Here is a 13,436-nt window from a genome sequence, read left to right on the forward strand (position 1 = left end):
GATCTTCCCAGCGGAGGTTTCTGAACCAAGACCCACTCTCTTTGAGTCTGATCTATTGACTAATTCTGAGTCCATTAAAATGTATTATCAGGAAGATACAATTTCAAATCCCCTTCTGATACTGACTAGCTATGTTACTCTTGGCAAGTCACTTTTACCTCTCTGTGCCTCAGCATCCTCTCCCCAGGGTGGTTATGAAAATCAAATAAGATAATATGCAGCATTTCCCCAATCTTCCCAATTTTGTAACCCCATCAGAACAAGGAAATAACATCTGTCTGTCTGCCATGACTTGTTCTTGTTCTGGCTATGTGGGCTGGGTCTTTGTAATCCCTTCTGGATTCTCACAACCTATCTTTTTAATGATTCATCCTTTCCAAGGATCTGGGTCAAACTAGTTCTTAGCTTCTTTCCTTTCCTGAAATTGCAACCTTTATCCATATCCTGCTTTCATTGGCCTTTCAAATACTGAGAATGCAGCTGTGATTAGATCTGTCAGTTCTTCCAGTGACCTAGTATGCAGCTCACCTGGCCTAGGTAACTTTAATTAATCAAGCACAGCTTGGAACTCTTCTACTACAGTTATCTCCTTGCTGGTCTGGGATCATCAACTCCTCATTAATCACATTTGTTCTATATTTCCCTGTCCCAAGGGCATTGTCCTTGTCAGAGAAAACAGGGACAAAACAAGGAACTTCTCTGCTCTGTCTCAGTCGCCCATTATTCTTGTGTCTCCCATCCTGAGCGGTGGTCTAGCCTTTCTCTGATTCTCCTGTTTTCTATGATACAGCTAATTCACCTCTCTGTTGTCCATAGTTTTGCTCACTGGCCTTGGTTCGTTCTGAACTTTGGCACTCCTGACACTATTTTATATATCATGTCACACTTCTTCAAACATTTTTTAAAAAAGCTGGGCTGAGTAGGGAATTCTGTAAAATTTTATATCAATCTTTTCAGACAATCCACGTTTTTCCTTCTCAATTATTTACCTTTGTAGCTTCATCATTTTGTGGTTGAGATTTTCCCTCCTTCCCTCATCTCATGTGGAATTTTAATCCATGGTCTCCTTTTCCTGAACACTTAAAAATCGTAGTCCTTAAATCTGGGTGCACATCATACTTTGCCCATGCTCTCCATTTCTGTTACAAACTCGAGGAGGGAGTGTCCCTCTTCCCCAGTTCCTGTCTGAATGAGAATCAGATCCAGAATACCTAAGATTCCCCTTGGTTTTTCTTTACCTTTTGAACAATGGAATTGTCATGAAGGCAAGAGCAAGTCATTGTTTGCTGCTGTGGTTTAGTCTTCCTGATTCTAGGTTCATCCTAGGGGTCCTTAAACTACTGCCCGCGGGCCAGATGCAGCAGCTGAGGACGTTTATCCCCCTCACCCAGGGTTATGAAGTTTCTTTATTTAAAGGCCCACAAAACAAAGTTTTTGCTTTTACTATAGTCCGGCCCTCCAACAGTCTGAGGGACAGTGAACTGGCCCCCTATTTAAAAAGTTTGAGGACCCTTGCAATGTACCACCCAGCTGCCGTGTAGTATGGTCCCTTCTCAAGCCATCTTCCTTCCACACAGCTGCCAACATGTTCTTCCTAGAAAACCTGACTGCCCATTTTATTCTTTTCTTCCTCCTTCAGAGGCAGTGGAAATTGCCTCTAGGATAAAATGGAAATTCAGCATTTCAGTAAAGCCTTTTACAATCTGGCTCCTGTCTACCTTTCCAGGCTGGTTGCACATTATTCCTTTACATGCTCGCTACATTCCAGCTAAACTAGGCTACTGCATGTTTCCTGAACTTGGCATTCTGAGACCCTAAATATAGTTTCCACTGTTGTTTCCAGACATTTTATATTATTCCCTTTCACATGGTCATCATTCCAGCCTAATAGATCTACTTGTTATTCAACATTCCAACTCCATCTTCCTTCTTGCCTTTGAATCTTTTTTTCAAAGGCAGTGTGGGGCTGTACCCTTTCCCCCTTTCCCCAGCTCTAGGAAGTCCTTTCTCCTCACCTCTACCTTTTAGAGTCCTACTTTCTTCCAAGTTCAATACATGCTCCATCTTCTAGGCCTGAAGTAACATTTCTTGACCCTCTAAGTTGTTGGCACTTTGTTCTTTTCAGATTATCATGGATATGTTTATCTATCTCTGTTGTATCCCCCAGTAGACTGTAAACTCCTTGTCTTATATCTGTGGCACCTGGTACACTACTTTGCACATAGTAGGCACTTAATTTTTTTTTTTAATTATCAAATTGGATTGGATAATCATTCTGAAGCTCAGAGGGAAATCTGATTCACAGGTTTATTTACCACCATGCTGGACCTCAGGTTAGGATATACAGGGTGTGTAGTTCACATATGATTGTGATCTAGGTTATTGAGATAACACATTTTTTTAAATTGAGAAGCAGTAAGTGATATGAATAAAATAAGAAGATGAATGATTATACCTGAAAACATCAGCATAAATATGGCTATGATTAATGCATTTCTTAGTGTCTGATGTTTATGGGACATTAGCCCAGTTGCAAATGTGACATATTACTGGAAAGTAATAAACTTCTTTTTAATCACCTATAATTCATATTAGTCTCAAAGGAGTCTGAGTTTCAATGTGTGTGTGTGTGTGTGTGTGTGTGTGGTGGAGAGCTAAGGAAACTCAAATTCTAGCTAATGTCAAACCTTTTCAGTTAATTATTACATTACTCCAAAACTATCTGATCTGTTGATGAGCTGGAGTTATCAATTTTTCCATCTAATCTTTGAAAAATTGACAACCTCAAGAGTAAGAAAACCTTTGAAACTTTTAATAATTACTCTGATAATGAGTGATGGGCTAATGGTAAAGATCAGTCCATCGCATAGCTTTGAGTAAGGGGAGAGGTAGGGGAAGAGATGTGCTTCTGTACTGAAAGACAAGTGAACTTGTGATCATCTCTAACCCTTACTTGTTATAATCACTCTCCATCTCCCTAAAGGACTCCTGGATCTTCTCTCTTGGGGTTATGGGAAGCTAAGAGAAGAATCAAAGGAGGGGTGCGGTGGAGGAGAAGGCACCTCGAGTCCAAGCTCACACCCTAGCTATGAGAGCTAAGAACATGTACGGAATGGAGTGACCATGTCATTGTCCCCATTCTATTCTCCTGACATTACCTCCAATATAAAATAATAAACTCTCCAACCTGACATTCTGCCTTTAGGATAAACTGCAAACTTTTCTGAATGGCATTTCAATAAAGCCTTTTACAATCTGGCTCCAAAATAAAGTTTTTACTGTCCTTTCCAGACATTTTATATCACACCCCTTTATCTGTGCAATTCCAGCATTTTGGAATTTTGCTATTTATCAATTTCAACATTCTCAGTTTTCATGCTTTTGAAGGCAATTCCCCCATATCTGGAATGAATTCCCTTCTTATTTCACCTCTTCGATACTCTTCAAGGTTCAGCTTGAGTGTCACCTCCTTCACAAAGCCTACAAGATCCCCTTTTTCACCTCCTGGGTTTTAAAAGTGTTCCACCTCTAAATTACCTCATGGTCCCTTAAATCCATGTGTATGTTGTGTCCTTACTGGGAAATGGAAGTTCCTTGAGCTAAGGGACTGTTTGCTGTTTTTACCCTTATTCCTCTAGTGCCTCAGATGGTTCCTCGCACATGGCAAACTTTTAATAAATGTTTGTTGAGTTGGAATGAATTAGGGAGTGTTTGGGAGTGGCGTGCCCTGGAATGGAATGGAATGGAATACAGTGCAATGGGATATTTGTCAGCTTACATCCTGATGCCCTTCATTGTTTTGTCTGAAGCCTTTCCCTTTCCTCCCAGGGAGGGTGGAATGGCAGCAGTGGCCATAGTACCCCTGCTCTGACTTTATCTCCTAGTGACCTTATGAATTTTGATGTCACTAATTTTGCCCCTTCCTCCAAACTCTTTCCTAACCCTCCGTTCCCTATCCTATTGCTGGAAACCCCTACCTACGGGCCTAACGTGGCCAGTTATCTCCATTCCTCCTTCCCCCACGGTTGTGTTCTTCAGATAAATCGATTTTTATTCATTTTTATTTTTTAAAAAAAGGAACTCTAAATAAGTTAGCAAAAAATTACAAAACATGGCAAAACCACACAATGCTTAGTAAAAAAACAAAACAAAACAATGAAATCAACATCCCTCAAAATCCCACGGCATCTTCCCCTCCCCCCAGCCTCCCCAACCCCATTTTCAGGAGCCCCTGATTTTGGTGCAAGGAGACATTGGTCAAATGTCCACTTTATAAAAACAAAACAAAGCAAAACAAAACAACACTGGGAGGATCCCAATAATAACTTGGCCCCCAGGTATACCTGGATAGAGCATTTCCCCTATTTAGGGTGGGCCCAGCCCAGCCACTGGAATTGGGGAGAGAGAGAGAGAGAGAGAGAGAGAGAGAGAGAGAGAGAGAGAGAGAGAGAGAAAAACATATGAACCACACTTCCCAGAACCCTATCCCCATCATTCACAATACTTTGTTTTTGGGGGGGATAAGACAGAGGGGCATTTTGGAAAGGGGCAACTGCTGGCCCAGGTTGACATGCAGGAGGGGACACCCAATATTCCCTGATTTCTCTCCCTGGAGAGAAGGGAGCTGGAAAAAACCAGCTGAATGGGGAAGACACTTCCTTTTCAAGGTCATGATCCAACCTCTTAGAGATATGGGAAAGTCTGTGAAACTTGTAGTTCTGGGGGACGGCCTCCTGGCACTGGAACGTCCACAGCTGTGAGGTCCCCACTTTGAAGGCAGTGGTACCTGTGGCTCTGGACTCCTTGGAGAGCTTCCCCCACCTCCAGACGGCCTCAGTTGGCTATGGCTTCATCTGAGAAGGCTGCAGAGACGTCTTCCACTGTGATGCTGTCCACAATGGATGTGAGGGAGTGCAGGTTGTGGGCATCTGAAGCATCATCTGGGAGCAGATGGTCTGGGGTGGGGAGGAGAAGGCACAATATTAGCTGCAGGTTGGGAGCAAGTGGACTTGGAGCCCAGAAGTGGGGACTCACCCTATCAGTGTACTAGGATATGATGGAATTTTTGAGATAAGTAGAATACAGTAGTCCCTGCCCCAAATGAGCAATCTGTTAATGTGAGTGTGTGTGGGTGTGTGTGAACACGCAATCCAGTCAGGCTTGATTTAGCAATTCCCAGGCACCTCTGGGCAAGTGCACTTTTTGCTTTTGGGAAGGTTCAAAGGCTAGTAGGATGAGAATGAAGTGGAAGAGGAGGAGAGGGGATGAAAGACACAAATCTCTTCCCCCGATCAGTCTGAGAGCAGGCGCGACTGGGCTCAGAAGGACAGAGGGAGAAGGGATGAGAGATAACAAGTGCGATGGATTCTGCAGTTCTAGAAGGGGAGAATAGGGGCTATAAGGAAAATTGGGTAACTCAGAACTTACCCCCAGGGTTGCTGCTGAACTCCAGGGTAGTACCCCACTCAGGACTACAGGAGGCACTGTGGGAGCTGCATTCACTGGGCACCTGTTAGACAGGGTGGGGGGCATGGTGAGGGGACTCAAAGGACAGAAAACCATCCAATTCTCCAAGGTTTCTTCCTTTTTACCACCCCAGAAGAACCAGAACTAAAATCCCCAGTGTTCATGGCTTGAGCTACAGAATCCCATCTGTAGGGAGAATTGCCCAGGAAACACTAGTACTACTAGTACTCCAAGGCTCTCCAAGTCCAATGAACTCTATGGGTCCCAGTGACAAATTTGTACCCTCCACCTCAACTTCTTGTTTCTCGTTGCCTCTAGTCAGCAACCTTCCCATAGTTCCCATCACTCTGATATCAGTGTAGTGATCTTAGTTTACATCCCTGTATTTTTGGCTCTTCAAAAGGATGGGAATTTGCCGTGAAGAGAGAGAAGCCTTCCTCTTCCTCCCTACAAAACCAGAACTCCCCCTGGGAAACGGGGCATTTTCTCTCTGTTTAGCAATAAATTTCTGGTCCTCCTCACTCTCTGGACTGGGACAGAATAGGTCGTCACAGGTTGCTGACATCACAACCCCCAATTAAATGCTCAAACCAATATTCTTGGCTCCATCTCCATCATGTCAGTTCCCACTCCCAAGCTACCTTTTCAAGCTCTTTCTGTCAGTTTTCCTCACCTCTCTAGAATGCCTTACTGCCTTTAACTCTTTAATTCTTGTCTGGGGCTGACATTTATTTTTCAGGTCATTGCACCCAATTCTTCCCCCCCAGCCCCACATCTGCCCAATAGGGACCTCTTGAATCATTTCAGGCCCCCCTCTCCCACCCACTCTGATTAAGGATGGGAGCGGAGGGGGGAATGCATCCAGAATTTCAGTGGCCACCCTCGATCATCTTCCCTGTCTTTGCTCCTTGACTTCCCTCCCTCCTGTTGCAAAATACACTGCTTTTGGAACTCAAGCCCACGCTCATGTGGTCCCGGGGAGGAAGGCAGAAGCTGCCACTTACCCCCGGCTGTGGCCCGGCACTGCGGTAGCAGGCCAGGTCGCGCTCCTCCTGGTTGAGGGAGCTGAGTAGCGCCTGGAGACGCTCGATGTACTGGATGGCACTGCGCAGGATCTCCACCTTGGGCAGCCGCTGGTTGGGGTTGAGCAGGGTGCTCCTCTTCAGGGCCTCAAAGGCCTCATTGACCTTCTTGAGCCTCCTCTTCTCCCTCAGGGTTGCTGCCCGTCTCCGGTCCACAGACACCGTCTTCCGCTTGCACACCTTGCAGGCCCAGGGCAAGCACTGGCCTGGGCAGTGTTCCGTGGTCCCAGAGCCTTTCTCCTCCAGGGGTACCCGGCAGTCGGGGCCCAGGCCGAGGTCAGCCCGCTCGTAGCTGGGGGGCTCGAAGCCCGGCAGCCGAACGGGCAGGTAGTTTTCAGTCTCATAGAAGCGGGGCTCGGGGTAGAAGTAGGGAGAAGTCTCATAGAGCTCCATGGGGTCGGGAGATGTTTGCTCTTGCCACCAGCCCCCGGGCTCCTGCAACCCCTCAAACCCCTCACGCCAACTGCCGGGTGCCATTTAAACCCTTCCCGCTGGCATGGAATCAGAGATAAATATAGCCGACCCCTTGGAAACCTGAGCCTCCCTCTAAGCTGTTGCTGCACATCAAGACATTTACAGTGGATTAGATGTGATTCCCCCTTCCCTCCTCCCTCCTGCTTTCAGCCCCCCCTGTCCCCTAGCCCAGGCCAGCCTGCCCCAAGCAGGGCCAGTGGCTCCTGTGCACGGGGAGGGAGGCCGTTGGGTGTAATTTGATTAGTTTTCGTTTCTCTGAAGCCCCCGTGGGGCAGGGGAGGGGAGGAGGCTGCCCAGCATTCTTTCCTCATCTGCTCCTTTCAATTACGCCTAACCAGGCAGCCTGGCCCCCCTGGGTCCCTGAAGTGGCGATTCAGGCGGAGAGGGGGGTGGGCTCGCTCGGAAGGGACCGTGAAAGGTCACCTCACCCACAGCCCTGTTTTCCGATAGAAGCTCACGTAAACATCCCAACCTCATGAGAGTCCGTCCTGGAGCAAAGACTCCAGCCTAGGGAAGGGGGTTCCATGAGCAGGCTGTGTTCTTCGGAGCTCATGATCTTGCTAAGTCACCGCTCTGTGTAAGTCTCAGCTTTCTCAACAAGATCATCCCTGAAGCTGTCAGCTTTATGATATGAGTCATACAGCTTCATTGCCAGAAAGTTCTTCCTTAGGTCTAACCCAAGCCCTTTAATTAGAGTGTAAACCCCGTAGCTTCTTGTTAGAGCCTCAGAACAGGGGAGAAGCTCATTGATGCCTATGGGGACAGAATCATTAAATCTAGAGGGATAAATATTCGGAGCCGTGGGGATCTGAGTGTCCCCACTGACTCGGGTCTACTCCCTGGCCTATTTGAAGCTACCTTGCTTTTCTTCTGGATCAGGGAGATCCTCCCTTCAAAGGGGTACCAGGAACAGGTCTGGCTGCAGTGGAAGGATGAGGATTGGGAGTTTGGAGAAAGCAGAGGATCCCTTAAATCTCACCTTCTCCTCACCCGTTGACTTTTCTGGTTAACAGAAGTCTTTCCCCACTTCTGAACTCCTAGAATAGCCTATAAATTTCACAGGACTGAGACCGGGAATGATCTCAAAAAGCACCTAACTATCAGTCTTTTAGATACAGCTCCAGAGGGGCTGACCAGGATGATTCAGTGAAAATTTCACAAAGGCAGATTTTTGGCCCCATAGGTGGAGAACTTTTCTAACAGAACAATGAGAGCTGTCCAACACCCAGGAAGAAGTGCCCGACTCTCTGTCAGAGATGGCACAGAGGGCATTCCTGTGTTCGGTAGAGAGCTGGATCAGCCTTCAAAGCAATTTCCTAAGGCTAAGAGTCTATCATTCTGTAGCTCTAGAATGCAAGTTTCCCAAGAACAGACAATCTTGTACCTAGCACAGTTCCTGGCAGTTATTCATTAATGCTTATTGGCTTATTCTGGTGCCCTTGAGGGATTGTAAGCCTCATGAAGGCAGAGATCTTGCCTTAAGTATTTTTCTATTTTTTCCCAGTCTAAATCTCATTGCTTTGCACATAAGTGGTTGTTGAATGAATGAATGAATAAATGAATGATCTGTTTTCTATCCTGGCCCTCCATTGGCTCAGTAACACAGTAACTCAGTAAGCATGTATGTAGTATGGCTTCGCATCTCAAGCTGCCTTCACAACTCCCCTGATATATTGTGTCATGATAAAACAAAAACAAAATAATGCTCCTATTTAAATAGAATTTTAAGATTTAAACAAGACACTTTTCCAAGAAACCCCAGGGAGAATGGGACAACAAGCATTATTATCCTCATTTTATAGATGAGGAAACTGAGACTTGCTAAATTGAATGACTTTCCAATAGTATATATAGGAGGTAGAATTCAAGTCCAGGTATTGTGATGCTACATCAAAAACTCTTTATATTTTTTAAAAAATTATTTAAAACTTTTTTGGGGCTGATATCTAATTTGTTGATGTCTAAGAATAATCAGTATCACTTTCCAGTGTCTTTTCCTGGTAAAATCCACTTTTTAAAGAAAAAAAGTGTAGTTAAGCAGAACCAACCAAAACTGAGATTATACAATGGTACATGTCTCATTCTGTACCTGTGGCCTATCACTTCTCTACTTAAAACTATCAATCAGTCAATCAATGAGCACTTATTAATCACCTGCTGTGAGCTTAGGTTTCATTATCTGTTCTATGGGGTCAATATTGGTCAGGACATTGACCTGAGTTTTTGTCCTTTAGGATTTCTTCCTTTTTTATTATTGTGATGATTGCCAGCACTGTATGACCTTGGACAACTCACTTAATGTATGTCTACCTCAGTTTCCTCAAATGTAAAATGGAGTAATAATAATAGCGCCTAGATCCCATTGTTGTTGTAAGGATCAAATGAAATAGTATTTATAAAACACTTACCATAGTACCTGGCTCATAATAGGTATGTTTTCTCCCTCTCCACTCTTTCCATTAGAACACATGGTCCCTTCTACATTGTCTTTTGTGCTGGAGTAACCATGCATTTTCCACCCATTTTGGACATTCCCCTTTCATCTTAAAAAGCATCATCTAAAGCATATTCTTTATCACATATGGCCTTTGCCATACCATGTTTTGCTTTGAAGTGTTAGTAAGGCTAAGGCAAAGCACAAAGATGGTATAATGAGGGGTGTGTATGTTGTAAGGAGAAAAAAGGAAAAGGACATTAATTGAAAAACATCACTGATAGAAATATCCTATGAGGCAGCTCCAGTCACTTTGGAGACTAAGAGCCAGGATCATTTTGGATATGTTTCCCTCTCCCTGTTCTACAAATTCTTATTTCACAAAGTAGGAGTTAGCCTCAAGGATATTTAGAAGCACGAAGAGAAGGTGAGCCTTCTGTCAGGTCCTATACTCAAAGGTTTGTGGAATAAGTGGAAGATAGCCAGGGGTCTGAAGGGAAGAGGCTGAGGGGTCAATTCTGTTAGACTTCTTATGCTCATTTATGAAATGGGGATGTCATACAACGGCATTTGCTTTTGGTGTGAAAAAGCTGAAGGTTTTTGCATAACTTCTGCATGATGATAAAGGGTTGGGAGAGTATGAATTTCAGTCAAGGCAAGCTGAGGGTTTGTTAGTAAGCAATGGAATTTAAATCATAGCTCTGTGCTTCCTTGCTGTGTGACTTCAGTTAAATCACAACTTCTTCCGCTTCTTCATTTGTAATAAAATAAAACTCCTCAACCAGGAGTCTACCATATGGCAGCTAAAAATGTTAACATGAACTTGGCCTAGCCCTTAGGAAGAAGGTAGGAATAACACTTCCGTTGTCAATAATGGAAGGAGAGGACAGTTAACCTAATACTGGAGTATTAGGTTAAGTTTTGGACCCATTAAAGGAAGAGTTTTACTAGGCTCAAGAACATCCAGAGAAGGGCAACCAGACTGATGAAGGGCCTTGAGTCCGTGCCGTTTGAGGATCACTGGGAGCAATGGGAAGGTTTGCCCTGGTAAAGTGTCAGGAGGACGCGAGAACTGTCTCCAAGTCCTTGAAAAGCTCTCCTGGGTAAGATAGATGTGTTTCACTTGGCCCCAGAGGGCGGAATGAGAAGCAAGGGGAGGAAGTCAAAAAGAAGGCAAGATTAGCTGCCAGGATTACAATTAGGATTGCCTTACTGTGGGGTGGATTGCCCGGAAAGGTGCCCTGGGGGTAAGTTCTGAGTTACCCAATTTTCCTTGTCTGGTTATTGGAGGAGGGGATTCTCTCTCTGATGAGTAGCTTGGATGGCCAGTGAGGTTCCTTCCACTCAGAAATTCTGTGACTAGACAATCTCTAAGTTTCCTAAATTGATGCTCATAATGATGCTTCTGTTCTGTAGATCCTTTCTGGAGTAACTGCATGATAACTAAGGAGATCAATTTAGAAATGTTTGCACAACTTGCCTCATTATCCCTACATTTCTCTCAACCTCACTTTCTGTCCTGTTCTTCCTGCACTCATCTCTTGGTGGATTGATGTTTTTCATATCAATGAAGGCTCAAATGATCTCCCTCTATGGGTGTGAAGGTACAGCAGGTCTGACTGAGGCTGCTCCGGCCACTATGAGATAGCCAGGCTCTCCTCAGCTTGGGCACAAATAGTCCGTGTGAGCTCTTGGGTAGGAGATGTCTCTAAATTTGCTCATCTCACATTCCTTTTGAGCTTTTTGCAGTTATGGATGCTGGGCAGCCCTATACAGTGACTCCCATAGCTCACAATTGATCCCAAAGCTTTTCGGAGTTCTTGAGAATGCTCATGTATCACTTCTTCTGAAAGAGGGATTGAGTTTCCACAAACTCAGGAGCAGGGCTCCTTCCTTGCCTCTGGACTCATGGAGTACTTTATCACCCAAGCCCAGCACTCCTTCCATTATACCCCACTGTCTCTCAAGGCACACCCACACGGATAGCTTCTTCATCCCCCCATGGAGACACAGAGATGCATCAGAATAGCCATTCTAGGGACAAGGGGAGAGGATACACGGCTTCATTTGGGAATGGGTGTAGCTGGGGAGTGAGAAAATTCAAGGACTAGCAGGAGAGAATGGGAAACCAGAGGGGACAGTGGGTGAATGGAATCATAGTTAAGAAGGAATTTTTTGAGGATTTTGGAAGTGATTGACTTAAAATGTCCATGAACCTTTGAAAAATAAAACCTTGAATACCACCTCCTCTAACAAATCTGTTATCTCTCCCCTATCCCTGACCAGTCAGTACAATAGCTTAAGATCCTTTCAGTGTCTGGGACAAGTTGACGAAGAAGGGAGAGTTTGGGGAGAGGCTCCAATGGGGAAAAATAGAGGCCATAGCGTGGTGCATCTGGGGAGGTCTCCAGGAGGAGGGTTCCTCCTGTCAGGGAGGAGCCCACATGTGGTACAGGAAAGCCTCAGGAGCCCATCTTAGGATCCACTGAAATAAGGTCATGAGTTTATATTTCTAACTAGATGCTGTTGCACCACTGGGTGCCCTCTCCCCTAGAGAGTCTGACCTGTACCCTAGTTTCCCCAGCTCCCTAGAAGATACAGGTGGGGGAAAAGGGTACAGATTTGGATAGTGTTGCAGTGGTTAATGCTCTTAACCCTGGGATGTATAAATCATATCTTCAGTGCTGGCATTTGGCTCCTGGGACTGTCAGGTGGTTCTGAGTGAGGGAATAGAGGTGGTCTCATTATAGATCCAGGGGTCCTATGAGGATCATGGGAGCAAGAAGACTGCAGAGGAAAAGTTTCACTCTCCATACACACAGATGTCGGCACTGTGAGACAAAGTATCTATTGCTTCACCTTAGTTACAGGTCTGTAAAGTTTTCCCTCTGGAGGTCTCAGAATATTGAATTCTGTGCCATTTGACTATATTAGTGTTCTATATATGTGTCATTTTTCTTACAGTACGGCACGTTCTGGGAGGACAGGGATAATTTCTTATCTAAACTTCTCACCTACCGCCTCATTTAGGGATCTGCACACAGCAGGTGCTTAATTAACGAACTGTTGTCAGAGAAAAGCACAGGCCATCTGTGCACATTTACCATCATTTAAATGGTAAATTCTTCAACTAAACGGGGAGCTTTGAAACACAATCCCAAGAGCAGGGGGTTATGTCTCATCTTTTCAATAAAATGTCTACTTTTAGAGGGAAGGTGAAGTTTAGCTTTTGCCTTCAGATCCCCAGTGCCAGGGCAGTGTCCAGAACAGAGTAGGGACTTCATAAATATTCAATAATTTGAATTTTATCTTCCCCTATTTTGACACCCCCAGAATGTGTCTCTCCTGTAAGGTGTGGAGTTCACCAATATCCTACCTTCTTTTCTTCTTCTGGATTATATCAAAAGTGAAAGCAGGAAAAGCCCTTTATCTTCTCTCATCCACTGAGCATTTTATTAATAGGAGGATTAGGGGTCCTATGTACTCCATTGATGACCTAGCTTAGGGAAGCAAGGTCCAATAGATAATGAGTGTATTTATTTGTCACCCAAATGATCAATAAAGATTTATTAAGCACTTACTTACACTTACTACTTACTACTAGGATGCCAGGCTCTCTACACATACAAAGAGCCATCCCTATTCTTGACCATATATTCCAATGAAAGTGTGTATGTTTGTGTATTTATTTATATGCATTTGTGAGCCTATAATTGGCGGTTCTGTATGTGGCCTTGTCCTTATGTGCACAACACTGCCTTGATGGTTAAGGAAAATTAGCTTTTGCTCATTTTGGGGACCAGGTTGTCCCTTCTCCCTGCTAAAAGAGCCCAGAATGCAGGGGAAAAAACCAGTATTTGGTGTCAGTCGCTGGGGCTTCCTCTCCCCTAGAGCTCGTGTTCCTATCCTGCCCCCGCCACCCCTCGAGTTGCCCTCTGATGGATGGGAACACGTTGATGCCAAGTACAGTGCTGTCTTTG

At 44.7% G+C, this 13,436-nt stretch overlaps 2 protein-coding genes across 2 annotated transcripts in view; one reads left to right on the forward strand and one right to left on the reverse strand.

Moving 5' to 3' along the window:
* The window catches only part of PPFIA4 (PTPRF interacting protein alpha 4), a 111,322-nt gene that overhangs the window by 64,450 nt on the left and 33,436 nt on the right, over positions 1-13,436 (forward strand). The gene's annotated exons all lie outside the window — the stretch shown is intronic.
* MYOG (myogenin) lies at positions 4,834-7,796 on the reverse strand. The gene is made up of 3 exons (XM_003767599.3): positions 6,471-7,796; positions 5,428-5,509; positions 4,834-4,955 (listed from the first exon to the last, which is right to left on the reverse strand). Exons 1-3 carry the CDS (start codon positions 7,023-7,025, stop codon positions 4,834-4,836), a joined length of 759 nt encoding a protein of 252 aa, XP_003767647.2. The 5' UTR covers positions 7,026-7,796.

This window comes from Sarcophilus harrisii, chromosome 4 (assembly GCF_902635505.1).
Source record: "Sarcophilus harrisii chromosome 4, mSarHar1.11, whole genome shotgun sequence".
Classification (NCBI taxonomy): domain Eukaryota; kingdom Metazoa; phylum Chordata; class Mammalia; order Dasyuromorphia; family Dasyuridae; genus Sarcophilus; species Sarcophilus harrisii.